General features: G+C 36.8%; 1 protein-coding gene across 1 annotated transcript; it reads right to left on the bottom strand.

Annotated features, from left to right (window-relative positions):
- Positions 1-1253: 1253 nt before the first annotated feature.
- On the bottom strand, positions 1254-22737 carry CLECL1 (C-type lectin-like domain family 1). Its single transcript, XM_074403102.1, is given in 4 exon segments — positions 1254-11369; positions 11372-11508; positions 22435-22579; positions 22582-22737. Coding segments are annotated over 4 exon segments (489 nt in total). The 3' UTR covers positions 1254-11318.
- Positions 22738-23232: the final 495 nt, after the last annotated feature.

The following is a 23232-nucleotide window of genomic DNA, read 5'->3' as shown; positions in this document are numbered from 1 at the left end:
CAGCGCCTTGCTCTGTCACCCAGACTGGAGTGCAATGGCATGATCTTTGGCTCACTGTGACCTCTGCCTCTCGGGTTCAAGCAATTCTCCTGCCTCAGCCTCCTGAGTAGCTGGGATTACAGGCACACGCCACCATGCCCAGCTAATTTTTGTATTTTTAGTAGAGATGGGCTTTCACCGTTTTGGCTAGGCTGATCTCAAACTCCTGGCCTTGTGATCTGCCTGCCTTGGCCTCCCAAAGTGCTGGGATTACAGGTGTGTGCTGGGATTACAGGTGTGAGCCACTGGGCCCGGCCTCATCATTGATTCCTATCTCGGCCCTGATTCTCCCTCACCGTCTCACTTTTTCTCACAACTTCACACTGGGTCTGTTCCTGCAGCACTCCTTTTACTCACATCACTGGCCTTCTCTCTGCCATCCAATGCCCCTCTGACATTGGCCTGCATATTTTCACTAATGTTTTTCTTCCTGCCTATAAATTGTCTTATATCTTCTGCCTTCAAAGACTTTCTGGCCCCTGGGTTCCACTCATCCTTCATGTGTTCTTAGTTCACCTTCACAGTTGACTTTCTCATCTTAGTAAACCAGGGTCTTCTCTGCCATGAGTCCTTGCTCCCCACATCTCTCTGGCTCACCCTCACCACTATGTTTCTGCCTTCCCAGCCCTTTGTGTGTACGGACTTCATCTTCTTGTAGAACTGTCTTCTGCCCTCATCACTTGCCTTTTCCATGCTTTTCCTGGAGCATGGCACAGGATCCTGTTCCTGTATCTGGTTCTCACTCTGTCTCTGGACACCTTCTGTCATGATATTGTCTTCTCACCAAACTTGGTCATCTCCATTGATCCCACTGATTCATTTGTCTTTTATCTGCTACCACAATCACTCTTCTCCATCCTCCTTAGACCTCACCGTATCTGTGATGAACACAAACTGTGACTCAATTAGGGCATGACAATTTGATGAATATTGTCCCAGAGAGTTTAGCTCCAGATAATTCTATTGATTGGCCTTGAATTTTCCAGTAATCTATTTCAGCCATCTCCTGGCGGCTGGTGGCTGCCTAGAACTCATCCCATTCCTCTTACTCAAGCTGTGACATCAAGCAGGAGTTTTGTTCTCTTCGTCAGAGACCTTTTCCAGAGAAGATCGCAGAGGCAGACATATGGATGCCGGTAGCCTCTATCTCCTCAGCACTGAAATCCAGGAACTTCCATATGCATATGTCAAAAAAGATTGAATTTCTAGATTTGAGAGGAGGGAGAAAGAAAATAATGAGGTATTATTCCCAAAGCATTTGAGGCAAAAGTATTGAATGGATTATTATGGGACCCTCCTAGAATACTTGCTAGACTCCATCTTAGAATCACATGAGAAGCAAACCACACCCTCATGTCCTTCTGTGAACTGGGTGCAAACCAGAACAGCAAACAGCTCTAGCAGGGTCTGAATCCCAACAACTTTTTGAAGCATTAGCAGCATATAAATAATGTCAAGTATTCTAGTGTCCATCCCTTTACCCAGCAAGTCCTGGATGATTATTCTTCCTGGAAGTATTTCTGGGTTTTAAAATAGCTTGGTTTGAAAATTAGTTCAATAAATATTTGTATAGTTTTATAAACACTACTGTGCCTGTAAAACGAAAATGTATTTTATTGTGTGTGCTTATATGCAGTGCCAACATGCCATAGCATGAATTTTTTTTTCTCATCAATCAGTATCAACAGGGTTGGCCAGGTGCAATGGTTCATACCCATAATTTCAACAGCTTGGGGGGCTGAAAGGGGAGCATCACTTGAGGCCAGGAGTTCAAGACCAGCCTGGGTAACATAGCAACAGCCTATTTTTACTAAAATAAAAATTTAAAAGTTAGTTGGGTTTGGAAGTATGTCCCAGCTACTTGGGGGCACTTGAGCCCGAGTTTGAAGCTGTGGTGAGCTATGATTGCACTCCAGCCTGAGCGACAGAGTTCCTGTCTCTAAAAACAAACAAACCACCACAAAATAAACAATGTTCAACTCAGCATACATAATGTGATTTGTCATGTTATAAGAGGGTATGCAAAAAATTGTAAGGATGTAATCACTGTAAAGAGGTGAGAATAAACATAGCATTGACTTGGGCAAAATTTTTCACGGAAGCACTTATTTACGTAAGCTCCTTTGGTATTTATAAGATTCTCTTTCAATATCAGTAACCCAAGCAGACAAATACTTGAATTTTCCCTTGACACTCAGTGACGTTCTAATTAGGCCTCCATTGTCTATGATTCCATTTCTTCTGTATCTTATCTCTTTAGCCTCATATCACCACTTTACTTGTGAAATCTCTTAGAAAAAACTTAATACAATAAATATAGTTTTTAAAGTACCTGCTATGTGGTAGGCATTGGGAACCAGAAATATAAAATCAGATACAGGACCCTCATGTAATTTCCAGGCAACCGAGGGTGGAGGACACTGATCAACTATTGACTCAAAGAGTGGCATATGTAATACTAAAAACAAGGCAGAGTGCTAGAGAGAGAAGTCATGTTGGGGGGTTTGACCTTGCCATCTATGACTGTTTGGGAGTTAACTTTATGGAGAAGAGAAGAAAGAAAGAGAAGAAACAGAATTCCAGGAATAGGAAACAAATTCTACCAAGGGCATTGTGATACAGCGTGAGAGTTTGAATTCCTAACATTAGTCTAACATGATTGTCATGCTGAGAATTGCTGCTGGTTTGGTGTAGGAAGAGAAGGAATAAGTACACAATAGTTAGAACGCACAGGGACTTCTAGGTTTTGCTATATACTTTGGTGTTATTCTAAGGAAGATATTGAAGTATTTTAAATAGGAGGTTGTATTGTCAGTATATTACTTTTTAATATCACTCAGGTTGCGTGATAGTGAGTGATTGAAATAGAGTAAGCGTTTCATTTCACCCACCAAGACCTTGTCCTTGCAGTTATTTCGTATTTTAGTACCTTTGTATTAAGGTCATGAAAGTGGTGACTGAGAGAATGGGACAAACTTGAGAATTATTCAAGAAAAAGACATCGGCAAGCCTCAGTGACATGAGAGAAAGAGAGGAAGGAGCAGCCTAGAGGTAAGAGAGAGAGGCTGATGGCAAGATGACACCTGACTGATAGCTTGCATGATTTTCTTGTATGGTGTGCCATTTATTGAGAAATGAAACACTAGAAGATGGTTCCCTTTGTAGGGAAAGTTAATAAATTATTTTTATATGTCTAGTTTGAAATACCTTTGAGATATTTTATTTGATACATTAAATAGGCAGTGTGGTATATGTGTCTGATGATCAGGGAATGATCTGAGAGAGAGATGTAAATTTGATATACATTGCTTCGTAGGTGGTAATTGGAGCTGAAAGAATGGAAGAGATTAGTTAATTGTTGTAAGAGAAGATATAGAGAAAATAAAGAAGACTGAAGTTCCAATAATATAGGCAAAACAAGATTATAATAACTGAATAAATCAATTAATTCAGATGAAAAATACTCTTCATACCTATTCATTTTTGGTAACATTTTATTTACTCTATCACTCTTACTACACCCCCAAGAAGTAGGACTATACCCATTCAAATCATAATTGAACACACACACACACACACACACACACACACACACAGCTCTGTAGATATACAACTCTCTGGACTTTGCTGTGATCTGAGTTCAAGCCTCACGTAGTGTTTGTCTTTCAGTCACAAAAATGAAGGCAGACTTTCTGCAGAGTGGATTACAGTTCCCAAACCTACTCTTTATCATCCTCACAATTTCCTGGAACAATATTATTACTAGACACTGGGCACATTTCTTGCTTTAGGTTCGTGGTTTTCTGTTGTTTATTGAATACCTGTAGGAAGATAGAAAATAGTTGTCTTCATACCAGCTGGGTGCACTGGTGTGCACCTGTAGTCCCAACTACTTGGGAGGCTAGACAGGAGAATTGCTTGACCCTGGGAGGCAAAGGTTACAGTGAGCCAAGATCGCACCACTGCACTCCATCCTGAGTGACAGAGTGAGATTCCATCTCAAATAATAATAATAATAAATGGAAATATGCAGAGACTAAAAAGGACCTCAGAAAATATTTTCTAATTTTTTAATGAAAATATAGTTGTTAAAAGAATGTAAACAATACACAACAACATAATAGGTAAAATAATTCTTCTCTGTTTTATTTCTCAAAACTTCACTCTATAGTTAATCGTAAGTATTAGAGGTTAATGATAAAATATATCTTCCGATTTTTTACGTTTGAAACTTATTGATCACTGTTAGAAATAAGTGAACACTTCTATTTTGTGTAATAATCTTCTGCTCTCATACTTTGCACTTGATAATTTCTTTCTTGGATAAAATGATAAAATAAAAAGGCAACAGTGGGCTGGGTGTGGTGGCTCATGCCTGTAATCCCAGCACTTTGGGATGCTAAGGTAAGAGGATCACTTGAGGCCAGGAGTTCAAGCCCAGCCTGGGCAAGAAAGCAAGGCCCTGTCTCTACAAAAAAATTAAAAAAAAAAAGTTAGCTGGGCATGGTGGTGCATGTCTTCAGTTCCAGCTACTCAGGAGGCTGAGATGGGAGGGAATGGGAGGGACCCTTGAGCACAGGAGGTTGAGGTTGCAGTGAACCATTATGGTGCCACTGTACTCCAGCTTAAGTAACAGAACAAGAGACTCTGGCTCAAAAAAAAAAAAATACCTTCAATGGAAAATCTTGTTTCATATATAAATCTTCTGAGTGGATGGAGTAAGCTTTCTTTTCTTTGTCAACTTTCTGTATGAACCATTTTATATAAATTATTTTTCAGACTGTAAGAGTTAGGAAATTTAGACCTGTTCACGCAGATCAAGACCAACAATATTGGACAACACTTTCTTGTGATGTAATAATAGATTAAGCCGTAAACAAGCTACGATACAATAAGCTCACAAATGAGGGTCAAAGAGCTGTGGTCCACCCAGGTCCATGACTTCCTTCCAGATGGAGTATTTAAGCTAATTGAACAAAAGGCTGAAGGATTTTGGTAGTGCTGTAGAAAACTCTAAAGGAAACAGTGAATGTTTTATGAAACCACTGACTGATTCTTACTGACAGAAGAAAATATCTTCTATGTGCACCTTCTATGTGCTTGGCTCTGTACTAGAAGCTGGGAATGAATGGATGAGTAAGACATACTTCATGTTTTCTAATAGATCACAGTGGAGGGACAGACGTGTTCCAGCTACTGCAATGCAACAGGGTGATCACTAAAGAAGAATTCTTAATAGGTGTATTAGCAGATACTAAGGTCATGGAGTCAGACTGTCTAATTGGAGTCCTAGCTTTACCATTTACTACAAGACATATTTGCACGACTTTTACTTCTGTTTTTCCCAGTCTTTAAAACTCAGGTAAGAAGAGTAGCTTAAAGAGATATTATTGTTTTGCTATTAAGTAATATTATTCAGCACTGCTTGGGCCATACTAAATGTTCAGTACATAAATGTTAGTTATTATTATTAAATAAAATTATGAAATAATATCTAGAAGCAAGAGAATAACTAGGGAAAATGGAAGGAAGGAAGAAAGCAGCATCTGAGCTGATGTGGCATTTATTGCTCATCATTCCCTAATATCTCTTTTTCTATAGCATACCAACCCCTGAGCCAACGTGTACATGGAAAGCCATCATAAAGGTTGTATTTTCCACTCTACCTTTTGGCTAGGTGTGAAAATATGACTTACCTAATTTCCGACTACTAGAATAGAATGGAAGCAATTTTTTTTAAAATTGCATTTTAGGTTTTGGGGTACATGTGAAGAGCATTCAAGATTGTTGCATAGGTACACACATGGCAGTGGGGTTTTTAAGTTCCAATCATGCCTTTAAAGAGTAGGGACAAGGCTGGGAGCGGTGGGTCACGCCTGTAATCCCAGCATTTTGGGAGGCCGAGGCGGGTAGATCATGAGGTCAAGAGATCGAGACCATCCTGGCCAACATGGTGAAACCCTGTCTCTACTAAAAATACAAAAAAAATTAGCTGGGCGTGGTGGCGCGTGCCTGTGGTCCCAGCTACTCGGGAGGCTGAGGCAAGAGAATTGCTTGAACCCGGGAGGTGGAGGTTGCAGTGAGCCGAGGTCACGCCACTGCACCCCAGCCTGAAGCCTGGTGACAGAGTGAGACTCTGTCTCAAAAAAATAAAAAAAAAAGAGTAGGGACATACCCTTCCATTCATTAGTTTCTTCTTTTTCAGCAGTGAAAATGTGAGCATGGCTGTGAACCAAACCAAGACTAGGCAGTCAAGGGCAGCACCTTACTCATGGGAGTAACAAGCAGAAACCCTATAGCAGTTCAGACAATTATGTCAGAGAGACAAACTATTGCATGTATTCTAAGACAGGTTTTTTTCCCCGCTAGTAGTAATGTTCTGGAATCAGAAACATCTTATCAATGACTTGCAGTAGTTTAATTGACAACTTTATTTTTGCTTTCTAATTGATATTCACGTTACACCTTATAATTGAAAACATCTCAGATTCAGTAAAAGAAGTAAATATTTATCTTGTTTAAGCTACAGTTTGCTTCTCAGTCACCTGCAGCTGAATTCACTTAGCATACTAAGTGCTACAGCTGTTTGTTGGAAAATAGTAATTAGGCAGACAAAAGAGATAATAGCTTTCCTCCACTGAATTACCTTTGCACTATGTTAAAAACAACCAGTTAACGATATTTGACTGGGTCTATTTTGAGCCTCTCTTTTTCAGTTTCACTCATCTGTATGTCTCTTCTTTGACAATTCTACCCAAGCTTAACAAATTTAGCTTTATAGTAAGACGTGAAATTGAGTAGTTTAAGTCTTCCATTCTGCTCGATGTGGGTTTAGCTTGCTCTTCTTTTTCTGTTTGTGTGTGTGGTTTCTTTTTTTTTTTTTTTTTCCAAGTAGATGCTTAGATTATAAATTCTACATTATCTCTTTTTCAGATACAAGCATTCAATATTATACATTTCCCTCTAAATTCTGCTTAAGCTAAAATCCATTAGTTTTGATGTGCTATATTGTTATTTTTATTCAACTCAGAATACATTTTTAAAATTTCCCCTGATTCTCCCTCTCTGGCCTATACATTATTTAAAAGTCTGTTTAATTTCTAAATATTTAGGAATTTTCCAAGTATCTTTCTTTTATTAGTTTCAAGTTTAATTTTATTATGTTTTGAGATATACATTTGTATGATATCTATATTTGTAAATATTTGCAGCTTTTTATGTCTCCAAATATGATCTCCACATGAAAGTTTCATGTGCACTTGAAAATAATGCATATTCCCTGTTTTTGGATAGAGATTTCTATAATGTCAATTACATCCAGTTGGTTGATAGTGTTGTTTAGGTCTTCTGTTTCCTATCTTTTTTTGTCTATTACTTTAGTTACTTAAAGAGGTGTTTACATCTCCAATTGCAACTCTGAATTTGTCCATTTTCCCTTTTAGTTCCATCATTCTTTGCCTTGGTTCTTACACATTTATAATTGACCCTTGTTAAGAACTGTGGGGCCCAGAGAGTGTAATACGATTGGCTGAATAGTACTACTCCAGAATGCATATGTTGAAGTCCTAACCCAGTATCTCAGAATGTGACTGTATTTGGAGACACAACCTTTAAAGATTTAATTAACTTACAATGAGGCCATTGGGGTGGGCCCTAATCCAATGTGACAATGTCCTTGTAAGAAGAAGAAATTTGGATGCACAGAGACATTAGAGATGTGTGTACATTGAAGAAATGCCATGTGAAGGTACAGCAAAAAGGTGGTCATCTGAAAACCAAGGAGGGATGCCTCAGAAGAAACCAAACCTGCCAACACCTTGATCTTGGACTTCTAGGCTTTAGAACTGTGAAGAATAAATTTCTGTTGCTTAAGCTCTGTACTCTGTGATACTTCACTGAAACAGCCCTAGTATACAACTCCTTTATTTTTGTATAGTATCCCTCTTTATTCTCAGGAGTGTGTTCGGTTTTTGTGTGCGTGTCTTTTCATGTACCTCTTACTTGTTTGTTGAAAGTTGTACATCTTAATCTTATCTAGGGCAGTGAAAATTGAGTTAAAATGCTTTTGTATATGGAAATGAGCACACAAGTCCTTCTCCTGGGTCTTTAAGGTGGGGTTTGACTTAATCATTAACAGTGGGAGCCAGGTGTTGTGGCTCATGCCTGTAATAGCAACTGTTCATGAGGCTGCCATGGGAGGAACGCTTGAGGCCAGGAGTTTGAGAACAGCCTGTTCATCATAGCAAGATGATCATCTCTTAAATAAATAAATAAATAAATAAACAAGCAGTGTGGCGGTGCATGCCCTTCCAGAGACTGGAGGGGTGGATTCCTTGAGCCCAGGAGTTCAAGTGAACTGTAATCACATCACTGCAGTCAGCCTGGGTGAGACTCTAAAAATACAACCAAAAAAAGAGTTGGTTTGGGTCTGTGATTTGTTCGTGCTGTGATTATCCTCACTGTTTCACACACTTTAAATTCCTGTCATGATAGCTGGTGTTGAATATGGAGATTTGTTTGCCAGAAAAATGTCTTCCTCATCCTGAGCATTTTAGTTTCCGTTTGCACAGTGCTTTGGAGAGGATTACTTTGCACACTCTTATTTCTCTCCAGTTTCTCTTCCACCAGCATTCTCTTTTACTTCTTTTCTGAAAACGTTATCCCAGTAGTGCAAGACGGTGAGTGGAAAGGGTGATTTCTGTTCTCACTCTCACTCAGTCTTAGGCACTGAGCGAGTGCCTGTAATCTTCGTGCTTGGCCTTCTCAGGTCTCTGTTGGCCCAGTGTGTATTCCCACCCCTCACAGAAGTGTATTTTGTGTTTCTGCTTCTTCCTCCCCCACGCAATGATGTTTCCCAGTTCCCTAAGGGCAGTAATGGTGTCCTTCTTCCCAGCACACCCATTAGGTCATTTGTTCAATTGTGTAGATAGCAGACAGGGGAGAGGTGCTCTGTGGAATTTCACGCCCCCTCTGTATTATCCCTGTTTTCTGCCCCCAGGCCTCCATCACAATGGACACGAAGAATTTCTGCTTCTTTCCAATCATTTCTGTGAGAATCTGGTGGAGTTTAGAGAAATAGCCTGGGAGAGGTGGTGGGATTCCCTAATTTCTGCAGACCCCAGGAGCTTCACACTCTGTGCCACCGTACACTCAGCCCTAATCCATCTTTCAGTGATTCGGGCTGAATTCTGAATGGTATCTGGTGTTGGATTTGATTATCCCAAATAAGAGAGGCTGTGTCTCCTCTCTCCCACATGTGCCTGTCACCATAGACTTTGGCCAGTTGGTTGTTCTACAAAGTTCATAATTCAGTGGATTTGAAAGATGTTGAGAAGTTAATTTGGCTATTTTCCATTATAAAACTGGCAGCAGCATTTCTTTGAGGCATCTGCAGCATGGAAGTGAAAGCTGTACATCTCCTTTGCTTCTTTTTACGCCTCTTTCCCTGCCCCTCCTTCTCCTTCTCCTTTTTCCTTGATCTTCCTTTGTTTTATTTGCCATATGATGATACTTGGATACCTAGATGGACTAAAAATCTTTTTTTTTTTTTTTTTTCCATTTTAACTTTACCTTACTTGAGAACTTGAGAATAATTGCTTGAAAATGATTTTACATTTCTTGGAGTAAATGTTATTCTGTAACATATTTTATCTGTTTTTTACTTTTCTTTTTTGGGAGATGTTTAGAAATGGACATGCTTATGCATAAATCATATACTAATTCTTTTTTTAGGTTCTTCTTTACTCTTGAAAGGGAGAATCGTGTCTGACTCATATACTGTTTAGGGATAATGTGAAGAGGTAAAGCCTAAACTGGAGGAAGTAAGTTTCTGTCACACTGTGTTGTTTTAGACCACCGTTCTCCTAAATCTGGTTTATTATTTGCTGAGAGACATGTTTTCCTGTGTGTTCACATTTTTCCCTTTGATTGTAAGCAGGAGATTTACGAGATTCTTAGTGAAGTCATTCATTGCACAATTGCTCCGTGCTGTTATTTATTGCTGATTCCTTTCAAAACGTTCTTTTTAAATGCTTTTGTGCTACTCCCTGCTTTCTCTTTCTTGTTCTTTAAAATTGAGCTCCAGAAGAACAAAGGTCATGTATTAATTTCTAATTTTCTAATTCCATTATTGATTTGGTCCCTATTTTGCTGCACCTGAAAGAGTCTTACAGTTTGATACTCGGGCTAACACTGGTTTCATTGAAGATATTAATAGTTTACTTCTCTTTCGGTTTTTCTTATTGTGGATTTCTGTGAAACACAGGAGGGACTTTTCCTCTCAGATGTCTCAGCAGCTGCTCTTTTCTAAGCTGTTTCAGATGGCTGATGTGCAACCAGGATTGTAAAGCTCTGCTAGTCATAGGGTTTGCAGAAGCTGAGCTATTGGCAGAGATTGTGATTCTAACATACTGAGTCCCATGCTGAGAACTCTTTTTTTTTTTTTTTTTTTTTTTTTTGAGACGGAGTTTCGCGCTTGTTACCCAGGCTGGAGTGCAATGGCGCGATCTCGGCTCACCGCAACCTCCGCCTCCTGGGTTCAGGCAATTCTCCTGCCTCAGCCTCCTGAGTAGCTGGGATTACAGGCACGTGCCACCATGCCCAGCTAATTTTTTGTATTTTTAGTAGAGACGGGGTTTCACCATGTTGACCAGAATGGTCTCGATCTCTCGACCTCGTGATCCACCCGCCTCGGCCTCCCAAAGTGCTGGGATTACAGGCTTGAGCCACCGCGCCCGGCCGAGAACTCTTATTTGATATTTCTAATTTAACTTGTATATTGACCTTATCACTGAGAAGGTTTAAAGTAGTGTCCAACTTTCATTCAGCAAAAGTTTAATTTAAATTAAGCCAGAATTAGCTAAATGTTAGCTCTCCTCTGAAAATACTAAATCTAAGTAAGAGATCTGTTCTACATTCTCTTTCTCAGAACTTCATCCTTAATTTCAGCTGCTGTGATATCTGGCTAAAGACTTCATGAGCGTTGCAATTAACATAGATGCTTAAATCATATACTCAATCTCTTAAATTTTGCAATGGAATCTGCTAAGAAGCAAGGGTCCCTTGGAGAGGAGAACTAGGTATAGAACATAAAATGAATTTCCCCTCCTCTTGGCCCCACCCCCCAAAAAACCTCAAAAGTAATCGTGTAATTCAACAACTCATTTAACTAATATTTGTATAGTTAACAGCACATGAAGTTAAAACTTTTTTTCCACACAGACATTTGCCAAGTTTGTAGCACAAAATGTTCCCTGCAAATATGGGGAATGCCGTAATCTCTAAATGTTAAATCTCACCATAAGAGTAACGTCTTGTAGCATCATGAGATATATGAATTTTTCATGGCACATTTATTTTGACTTTTGTTCCAAGATTTCTTAGTTTCAGCAATCCAGTAACATTTTCCCTTATGCACCTTCCAGTCTTTGGCAGGACATGATTTTTGGACAGTAAAAAAGTTGAAAGAAACTGGGAGAAAGGAGATAAGCAATTAAACAAATGTGGAACTGTATCCTAATAATGTATGCTAATTGAAGGGTCTTAAATTGGGTTATATTACGTGCAAAGCTTTCTTTGGAAAAGTATGTGCTTTGTTCCAGGGTAGATTTGGGAAAAAAAGAGATTAAAAGAATTGAAATCATGTGCATATTCATTCACTCATTCATCCTTTTTCCATTTAATTTATTCTTTTAAAAATATATGATGTGTTCTATCAGCCAGGAAATGCACCAGACATTAGGATAAAACAATGAACATTCAAGCCTCAAGGAACTAAAATGTTTAAAGGAAAAATAGAAATTAAAAATTTTAGTCATCCAGTAACACATCAGAAATTTGGGAAGTTTATATCACACTAGAGTAGTTATTCAGAAGCAATATTTGTGCTATAGATGGTCCCCTCAAATCAAATAGGTTCATCTCTACTATCACACAAAAGGATCTTGACATCTAAAAATGTCCTCTTACCACCTTCATAATTTATAATATTTCCCAGCAAATTTAGATAAGAATACAGGGTATTCTAGGTATACCAATAATTTAGTATTCCTGTAAATAAATATTCATTACATACACAGACACACACATGACCCGAAGCCATTGAAGAGTAAACAAAGCCAGACAGATCCTGGAGGGGAGATGACACTTCAGAGAAGGTATGGCAGGCAAAAGTTAATCACTTTTACAATCGTTAGCATTAGGCCAATCTCAGTTCTATGTAGAGTGAGTAAAATGTCAATAAAAAACCCGCAGCCTTTTCTTTCTTTCTTTCTTTTTTTTTTTTTTTTTTTTTTTTTTTGAGACAGAGTCTTGCTCTGTCACCAGGCTGGAGTGTAGTAGTATGATCTCAGCTCACTGCAACCTCTGCCTCCTGGGTTCAAGTGATTCTCCTGCATCAGCCTACCCCAGAGTAGCTGGGGCTACAGGTGTCTGCCTCCACACCTAGCTAATTTTTTGTATTTTAGTAGAGGCAGAGTTTCACCATGTTAGCCAGAATAGTCTCCATCTCCTGACCTTGTGATCTGCCTGCCTCAGCCTCCCAAAGTGCTGGCATTATAGGCATAAGCCACCTTGCCCCAATCATGGAGAATAAAATTAGGAGGAACCACAGACGCTGAAAATGAAGAATCAATTCTATAAAATCAAAAACATGGAGGAGATGCTCTTAACTTCTGTGTATAATTTTTTCCCCTAAATCTCTGATGCAAGCACAAGCCAGGTTAAGGTAAGAATGAGAGAATTGGACTGAGGTTTGACCTGCTGCCCCAAAGATAGAGATTTAAATTTAAGTCCAACTACACCAATTGCTTGCTAAGGAAGGAAAATTGGCCAAATGAAGTGGCTCACGTCTGTAATCCCAATGCTTTGGAAGGCTGAGGGGAGCAGATTGCTTGAGGCCAGTCTGAGAAATGTGGCCAACATGGCAAAATCCCATCAAAAATACAAAAAAAATAACTGGTCATGGTGGTGCACACCTGTAACCCCAGCTACTCAGGAGGCTGAGGCATGAAACTTGCTTGAGCCTGGGAGGTAGAGGTTTCAGTGAGCCAAGATTGTGTCACTGCACTTCAGCCTGGGTGACAGAGCAACTCCATAAAAACAACAACAACAACAACAACAACAACAAAACAGAGAGAGAGAAAGAAGAAAAAGGAAGAAAGAAAAAAAGAAAGAGAGAGAGAAAGAAAGACAACACTTTTTTTGGAGAAATATATGAGAAAAGAGAGAATTCTCAATATAACTTTTACAATGTATGGTATACAATCTCAAGTGACTAACATGAAAAACCAGAAAAATATGACCAATTCTAAAGGAAAGGGCCATCAATGCAGCCCAATATAAGGACAATGCAGAAGTTGGGAATATCAGGAAAATATTTTAAAGCAGCTATTAAAACGGTACTTAATGACATGATAGAAAACATGCTTGCAAACAATGAAAAAATAGGATGCCTCAGCAAAGAAGGGCAGCAGGAAAAAAAGAGCCAAATGAAATTTAGAACTGGGAAATGAAGTAAAATATTTTATATAAAAACCATTACTGGATATACTTAAAAGCAAGGATTTAACAGAAAAACAAGTTAGTGGACTTGAAACTGTCCAATATGAAGAAAAATGTTGGAAAACTTTCAGAGCCTCAAGGATGTGTGGAATATTATTAAAACATATGACATGCATAGTACTGAAGTCCCAAAACTCAAGAGAAGAGAAAGAATAAGACCAAACAAACTGAAGATATAATGATTACATTTTTTTCCGAATTGTTTAAATCCATAAACTTACACTTTCAAGAAAATCAGCAAACCCTAAGCAAGGTAAATACAATGAAATTCGTTATGTATGAATAAAATAGCCAAACTCCTTAAAAGTCAAAGATAAAAGTCTTGAAAGCAGTTTTTCTGCATCATCTGCAGGAAAATAATTATGTAAAAATCCCTCATACTCATTATAAACCATGGGGGCTAGAATACAGTAAAAAAAACAAAAAAACAACAACTTTAAATTGTCAAAAGAAATAGTGACTGCCCACAAAGTATTTGATATCCAGTGAAAAATATTCCAGAGATTGTGGCAAATTTAAGGCATTTTCAGATAACCAAAAGAATGCCTTGACAGCAGATAGTCTCTATAGCTAAAGTTAAAGGAAGTTTTTCAGCCTGAGGGGTAATGTTTCCAAGTGATAACTTAAATATTCACGGAAGAAGAACATCAAAAATGGCAAACATTTAGATAAACATAAAAGTATAAGGTAAGCAACACAGCTTCAAAAGACCTTTGGTCTTGCTTACAAATTATGTTCATACTGTTGCCTAGTTTATAAAGTTCTTTCTTAGACTGATGTAATGCACCTCAATCAAACTCTTTCTGAATAAGTGTACAATTATTGCGAAAGGTAGAGCAACTATGTAGCTGAAATATTTTAGGACATATTTAATAAAAACCACATTTTCATTTCTCTGATAGGCCAGATACCTTGAAGCAGTGTTTCACAACCATTTTTATATCATAGATATAAAAACTAGATTTCTAAAGTAGAACAAAATAAATAAATAATAGTTTATTTATAGTCTATCAAATAGCAACTTGGATTTGCATAGCTGAGGAACTTCAAGGCATAAAAATATTAAGTTAGGGCATGCAAAGAAATAACTTTGGGAGAAAGTACACTGTTGTTTGAAAATGTTTCACTTCAAGACAGTTATAACCTGAAATAATTAGGTTAAACATACTGCTTTCCTTGTAAGAAATGAGGAAATTGCTAAAGGAAGGCACTTAGCTAGAATCAGAATGGGGAGTAACATTTGGGTAAATGAGTTCAAAAGCAAAGTGTCCCTTCAGGGTAATCACCTATATATTGGTGCTGAGATTCTAAGGCCAAGCTGTGAATTTACCGAAAGGTGATAGAAGAAATCTGAGACTTTCATCGGCCTGAAACCTTAAAAAGGGCCTCAAGACATCCAAATCATTAGCTACACCCTGCCTTCTTACACATGACAATGCAATTAATCTCTGGTAGAAATCATCTTTAATTTTTCCTTATGAATCCCGTTAATGGAGCTCAACCAAATAAAAAAAAATTGTCAAATACTTCAGGAAACAAGCCAACATATCAACAGGAAATACAAAGAATGAATTTGGTCCCCAAGGACTTTAGATATTTAAATAATCTTATGTATTATAAATAATAATATTTAGATGATTTTAATAAAAGAAGAAATAAAAACTGATCACATAACAAAAAATTAAAAACCACCAAAAGCTAATAAGTTTGAAAATACATCCTTAGAAACAAAAACTATTATCGTTGAAATTAGAAACTCAGTGAATGAGAGCCAATTAGACACAGGAAAAGGGATAATTTGTGAATGGAAAGATATATCTGAAAATATTGCTAAGAATTTAGAACAAACTGCAAGGACAAAATGTGAAGTTAGGTGAAATAGAAGACAGAAAGCAAAGGCCCACACTGCATATCTAATTTGAGTCCCAGAAAGAAAATAAAGAGAAAGTAGAAAAAGAATTTGGAATGATGGTTGAATAGCTCGACTAAGTTTTACTTTACATATTTTAAGTCTATTTTGCTTTTTTAAGGTCAAACACATTTGGATTTGGTGTACTTTCGTAATGAATAAGTAGAACCTTGGAAGAGGTGCCTTATACATCTGTAACAATTGAATGAGGATAAGAAAACAGATTTGGAAGCATTTAAAACGAGAGTTTTATTTATTATCTTCCTGTGTTGCAGGTATAAGGACTATAGGAAAGTGCTTTTGCTTTGGGGACAGTATCTCACAAAGTTAAGAAAAATATTATGTTATATGAGGTAGTTTTTAGATCGTAGTTGGGGGGGCTAGTTAATAATTTAGACATAGTGAATAAGTCATTCTAATAGAATTATTTCAGGATGTTATAAAAAGATATGTAATGTTTCAGTATAGAATTAAAATGTAAATTAAAAAATTAAAATCAAATAATCTAAGAAAATATAAAGGCCATCTAGTGACATTTAAAAGTATGCAAATACATTTCACATGAGAGAGCAAAAGAAAGAATAACAAAATCACGATGGTCATTGAAGACAGTTTTTCAATTTTTTAATGTTTTAATATGTAATAACATTAAAAAATTGAAAAACTGTCTTCAATGACCATGAATTTTAAGAGGAAAGAAATTTAAATCCCAACCTGTACTTGCGCATACCCCAGTAAAGAATAAAATACAATTGTTTCAATGAAATGCTTTTAAATTCATTTAAAACTCATTGTATAAGCTCATTTGTCCCATTTTGCCTTGGCCCTTTATATATTAATATTTTTATCATAATTAAAATGAGTCCATGAAAAGTAGTAATCTAAATCATTCCTCTATTGAGATAGAGAAGTTTCTCCTCTATTCAGATAACTTCAAAGAAAATCAAGGCTACTGTTCATGCTTAGTTACTCAGGAATTTGGTAATTCAAAATAATATTACCTACTGAGGTGATTGTTCCAGATTTATTTTCCCCAGTACAGTTTTTCTCTTTTGGTTTATTATCCAATTTAATATTGGATAATGAATAGTGTGTCACACAATGCTGAACTGGACAACTAATGGAAGAAAAACCATATTTTTCTAACTAGATACAAAGCACAAAACCATTAGGTTGTAGTTATTCTATGAAGTCCAATAATATGGAAATTCCATATAAACAGTTAAAAGACTAAAAATTTAAGAGAAAGACATCACTACTTTTTCCAAGGTTTACAGTCTCCTTTGCACTTTTATTAACCTTAGCAAATGTGAATTTTAAGAGAATTGGAAAAAAATATGACCAGAGGAATAAGCACTTGAATTTTTTTCTGGACCTGGCTTAATTACTTTAATAAGCACAAAATGACCAGCTCAGGGCTGGGCGCGGTGGCTCACGCCTGTAATCCCAGCACTTTGGGAGGCCGAGGCGGGTGGATCACGAGGTCAAGAGATCGAGACCACCCTGGTCCAACATGGTAAAACCCTGTCTCTATTAAAAACACAAAACATTAGCTGGGCATGGTGGCGCGTGCCTGTAATCCCAGCTACTCAGGAGGCCGAGGCAGGAGAATTGCCTGAACCCAGGAGGCGGAGGTTGTGGTGAGCCGAGATCATGCCATTGCACTCCAGCCTGGGTAACAAGAGCGAAACTCCGTCTCAAAAAAAAAAAAAAAGACCAGCTCTGGATATGACTCACATTTATATAGTTTGTGTTTAGTGAGTTCCTACTAATCATATCAGGTGTCACCTGCTTGATGTTTTGTATGTTTTGGTTTCAGTTAATGATTTGTTCCTGTGAGATTCTGCATATAAATGCTGCGTGTATGAGATAGAGTTAGCCCAGAGTAATTTTTTCTGCAATGAAGAAAATATTTTTCTTTCTCCTGGCCATTTAGCTGAAACTATCTTTGATAATTTACAGTCTCACAACAGTATATATTAGGTTATTAGTATTGACTGTATAAAAACCACATAAACATATATGAAAGTAATAAAAGTAAATATTTAATAGTGCTTGCCACGTCCAAGCGTTAACACAGGATACCGTATTCACAATATATTTAATTCATTTAATGTATTAAATATATAATCTCTAATTCTTATGATGATACATAATACTTTTAATCCTTCAACATATATAAATCATAACATATTATATCCAATGCAAGAATTGTATTAGTGATGGAGCTGGGATTTGAAAACAGGCCCTGGGTCTCTAGGGCATCCATATGCATTGTTGCCTTCTAGAAGAACTTTTTAAGAAGACATTTTATTTTTGAAATCTATTAGTAACACATCAACTTTAGTAGCAAAAAAATCTATTTTACTAATAAACTATGATTTTAGTAACAAGAAAATCTATTGCCTTAACATAATAAAAAGAAATATTATAGGTGTTTTTAATGCTAATTATTTTTGCTCCCATCTCCCATTTTACAGCCCTAATTAGGCCAGTGGCTAGTTCCGTTAAAGTCGTTAAACCATTTATCTTTCTGGGCTTCAGCTTGGTCTTCTAAACTAGACTTTGCTGATTTCTGGAGTCCCTTCTAGTTCTAAAATTCTACAGCTCTGCTTATTTACTCATAATTGCTAATCCCATTCATAATTACTAACATAATTCTCTAAGATTCAGTGACAGACAAATACTGCATTGACCTGTTCTAGGGTTTAGTTTAATCTGGAAGCCCGAATTACTTGGAATATATGTTATCTGTGTATTATCTTTGTTCTATAGATACTTGTAAAGAACTTTACCGAAGCATTTATTCAATAAAACATTAAAATAATTGTCATATGAATAATTGGGCTATATTCAGCTATGTCCAAAGTACACTAGTATAAATTTATAATGCTCACTTGAATTGATGCATTTTAGACAAATTTCTCACCTGTTGTCACAAGATTGATGATGCTCGGGAGTAGCTAATATGAATAAGCATACACAGAAATACAAGTTGTAATTTAATTTGCTTTCTTTAATTTTTATTTTAGTGGTGTATCAAATTTTACATTTTTTGTGAGGTCATACCATATTATTTAGGAACAATTTAAATAGCAAACAGTTACAACAAGTTATGAGAAAAATAATACTTTGAGATAAATAGTATTATTAATTACTTTCTTTCTTTTCTTTTCTTTTTTTTTTTTTTTGAGACAGGGTTTCCCTCTTGTTGCCCAGGCTGGAGTGCAATGGCGTGATCTCGGCTCACCGCAACCTCCACCTCCTGGGTTCAGGCAATTCTCCTGCCTCAGCCTCCTGAGTAGCTGGGATTACAGGCACGTGCCACCATGCCCAGCTAATTTTTTGTATTTTCAGTAGAGACGGGTTTTCACCGTGTTGACCAGGATGGTCTCGATCTCCTGACTTCGTGATCCACCTGCCTCAGCCTCCCAAAGTGCTGGGATTACAGGCGTGAGCCACTGTGCTCAGCCAGTATTATTAATTACTTACCCAGAATGTTCAGTATAATTACGATTACCAGAAGGATAATATCATTGCACATACAATGTTCAGGTTAATTCCATGGTGGTAAGAATCTACAAAATTGGATAGATTTCAGTAGGAAACCCAGCAGGTAGTTCCTTAGAGATGGTAAGAGGTAGGAGAGGGTCAAATAGACTTTCTCATCTATCGTGCTCCTGAGTTACTTTCCTTTGAAATATGTAGACCTAGCTTATTTTTTTTCACATAAAACACAAATATGTGTGTGTTCCCTGGTTTGAATAAATATGATTTTTTCCTTACGGGTTCACTGTATGTATTCCTCAGTATTGATCTTACTTATCACTGTCTGTGTCTCTGGATTTTCATATAACACTGTGAAACCCTCAAGATTCTCTAATAAACTTATTGACAACACCCACTTATTTGAGTTGATCTTTTCTGTTTCTTCTCCTATATAATGTATCCATTTTCTGTGATATATAATTGTAAATACATAAAACCATACATTTAAAATTAAAAGAAGCATTAGAGATTATTTTAACACAATACCTATGTGTTAAAATGGGGATATTCAAGTTCACGGTCACACAGTTACTTGAGAGCAGAGCTGATACATAACCTTATGTCTCTTGAAAATCAGACTAGTGCTGCCTTCAGTATCCACAGTATCTCATTGCATTTTGAGTACCACAAAGATAAATAAACCAAATAAAAGAAGTTGCATTTTCAGCTTTAGGCTGAAAGATTAAAATAACGGTCTCTGGTACATAAAAGGTTACAGTACATTGTTTCCACTACGCATGTGACATAAATGAACAATATGCTGAGAAAGTTCCAAAAACAGCTGATACTGAAATATAACTGTATCAAGACTAACTGGAATATTTATTTGGTAGATTGTTATTGAGTGCGTCGTTTTATGTTTTAATTATTATTGTTATTAATTAAAACATCTTTAATAAGAATTTGTTAATTTTCAAAACATTAAAAGAAGTTTACATATTTTCACTCATCAGACAAAACAGTCCAAACTGTGGGAGTCAAATCAGTCACAGAGAATGTGGTGATATCACTACACATTTCTTTCCTTCCTTCCTTCCTTCCTTCCTTTCTCTTTCTTCCTTTCTCTCTCTCTCTCTCTCTCTTTTTCTCTCTTTCTCTCTCTCTTCATTTTTGACAGGTTTTTGTTCTGTTGCCCAGGCTGGAGTGCAGTGGAATGATCATGGCTCACTGCAGTCTCCACTTCCCAGGTTCAAACAATCTTACCGCCTCAGCCCCCTGAGTGGCTGTGACTACAGGCATGTATCACCATTCTAGTTTTCTAAATTATTTGTAGGCATGAGGTCTCCCTGTGTTGCCCGGGCTGGTTCCAAACTCATGGACTCAAGTGATCCTCCTGCCTTGGCATCCCAGAGTGTTGGGATTACAGACGTGAGTCATTGTGCTTGGCCACAACACGTTACTAATATGAAGAACTGAAATTATGGACCCCTAAATTTAGGAGAACAAAATTTCAGATTTCATGAAAAGACTAACCTAAAGGATATTGATCATTCTTTTAGGCCTCTGAAGTAACATTTAAGCAAAGCATAAATTTCTGAGATATTCTCAGTTCAAGTGCACCCACTCACTGGTGTCCTGCTAAGCTTCCTGGTGACATTCTTCTATCGTTTATATCTCAGAGAACCAATGAACACACACATACACACACATACACACACACACACACATACACACACACATACACACACACACACATACACACACACGCATATATTCATTGTCTAAAGAGATTCATTTATTTATTCATCCATTTATAAATTGTTTTACTTATCATGCATCTGTTAATTGCCTGCTCTGTACTTAGTACCGTGTGAGGTGCTAGAAACACAAAGATTAATAGATTAGGTAGAAAGATTCAGCATTATACCAGCTCTGAAATGATAAGGAATATGATAACCTTTAGGAGCAAAGAGAAGGACAATATCCAGAGTAAAAGTAGTGAAAGGTAGGAAGTTAGAAGAGATCAAGGACAATTGTGTAGGACACAAAAATCGAATCTATGCGACAGCTCCTTTCCTCTGCAATGTGACACATGAGAACAGAAGTTGTATTTATCTACCACCACACATACATAGCACGAGAACAATCTATTTGACTTCTGATCATAAGCATGGTTATAGGTAGGTAATTTATCCTTTATATGTTAGTTTTCTCCTTTTTAACATTGTAAGATTGAACTGGATAGCATTAAATGATGTTGTCCCCAAATCTCTAAACTGGGAAAGGAATAAGGTTTTATTTATAGAAGTTAAAACCAACACTTAAAACCATAAACAGAAAGGCAATTAAACCCTGGAATGCAGAATCAAAAATATTGGTTTTGTCGCTGAAACTGAGTAAAATAACCTCTAGGAAAATAAAATCGCACAACATTTTTGAAGCATAGGGGAATGAGAGTGCAGTTCTAGCCCATGCTGTTTTTCAAATTATGTTTCACTATCTCATAGTCAATGAAAGTGTCTAAGCTGGAAGAAAAGAAAGGAGGTTAGCATCTACTGAGTAAAATAGAAAGGTAAGGTTTAAAATAAGAAACGAGATGCTTTTGCATCTAGAAAAGAAAACACACTGGATTCATTTGATAACTGCAAGCCTTTGAAAATATAAGGAAGACATACTTTCCTTTGAAATACAGACAAACAAAATATCAGATTCATTCTACAAGGCAAGTGCAAAGAAGAAACTTTAAATTATTTTAAACACTTACATAAACGTTATGATATAAACCTTCTTACATGAGAGCAGAGAGCGGAAGTGTAACATGACACAGAAAGTTCCCTAATACTTCAGGGCATGGAAAATACAGACTATGAAAATCTGTAATTTTTGAGGGGGTTTTGTGATGAAGGCACCATGTTAAGTTTAGGCATATGCTATCTCCTCCGATTCCAGAAATATTCTAGACTTTATAAAATTAAATCTAACATTTCGTGTTGTCTTAAGTTAGTTTAACATTTTTATACTATTTGTATTGTAAAAGAATAAATAATATGAGTACACTGCCACAGATATTTCCCTTGCTATAGATGAATTTATCATATTATGTTAAAAAATGGACTTCACTGAGAGTAAGCAAAGCTGTAAAGCAGAAAGGGGTGATTAGAAGTTGTTATGTGAATAGGCATTCATCACGAGAAAACAAGCAATAGGAAAGCTATGAAAACAGAGGCAAAGTTCTCCATATTAAAACCAGAGGTACAATTAATTTTACGAACAGACATTTTGCTTCATTAAAAACATTCACTCATTCTTAACATTCAATGAATTTTGCTTTGAATCCTGTCTCCTATTTTCAGTATGACAAATAGAGACACAGGATAGAAATAAAGGTGATCACTAGTAAAATCTTAATTCTAAAAGGCACCCTAATTACAGCTTACCAGATCTCTGAAGTGGAGATGGGCGTTCTAATGGGCAAGTCCTAACAGTTTTGATGAGAGCACAGACTACATCCAAAAAGAGAGAGAAGACCACAAATGATGTTCCACTGAAGGGACAATCATATTTCTGCAAGGAAACTTCTGGTAAGTTAAGTAAATTGAGATGGCAGATTTCCTTCTGCTCCCCAAGTGGGTGGTGGACTTCCTCCACGAATAAATGACAAAACCAATGTGCTCAGTCTTATTAATCAAGGTAACAGATTTCTTGAATACTCGTATAATATGGAAGAAATAACTAACCATGCAGTAGATTCTCATTCTTAGTTTTCTGCCTAAATTTGAGATGCTTTTAGCTTTTATTAATCCCACAGATGATATCTCACCATTTTCTTCTAAAAAGCTACTTCCACTTTCTCTTTTAGTTCAGGCATACATTCTCTGGCTGAAACTCTGTGAGTATCCAGCATCTTCTCCAAAGTGGAATAGCTATTTGGAAAACAGAACAAGAAAATGAAGGAGTTTTATTATGAACGATACAGAAAGGGGTACTATGTCTTTTATCCTTCTCTCAAAATGCATTGTATTATCTAGATAATACTTTAAGAATTCTGAAAGCTATTTCCTTTCTTATATGATTTATAATACTAACATTCAGCTGAGGTAAAACATGAATTATGCAGAGGACTTCTGAAATAAAAATAATATAATATTTAAGAAACAGAAATAACTCCATGTTAAAATAATTCAAGGTAATGGTATAAAAGAAAAAGAAACCCTACTTTTAAACTGAGATTGTAC

This window comes from Saimiri boliviensis, chromosome 7, assembly GCF_048565385.1.
Source record: "Saimiri boliviensis isolate mSaiBol1 chromosome 7, mSaiBol1.pri, whole genome shotgun sequence".
In the NCBI taxonomy this organism is placed as follows: Eukaryota; Metazoa; Chordata; class Mammalia; order Primates; family Cebidae; genus Saimiri; species Saimiri boliviensis.
The sequence above is the reverse complement of the archived record's forward strand: the minus strand, read 5'-3'. Positions and strand labels throughout refer to the sequence as shown.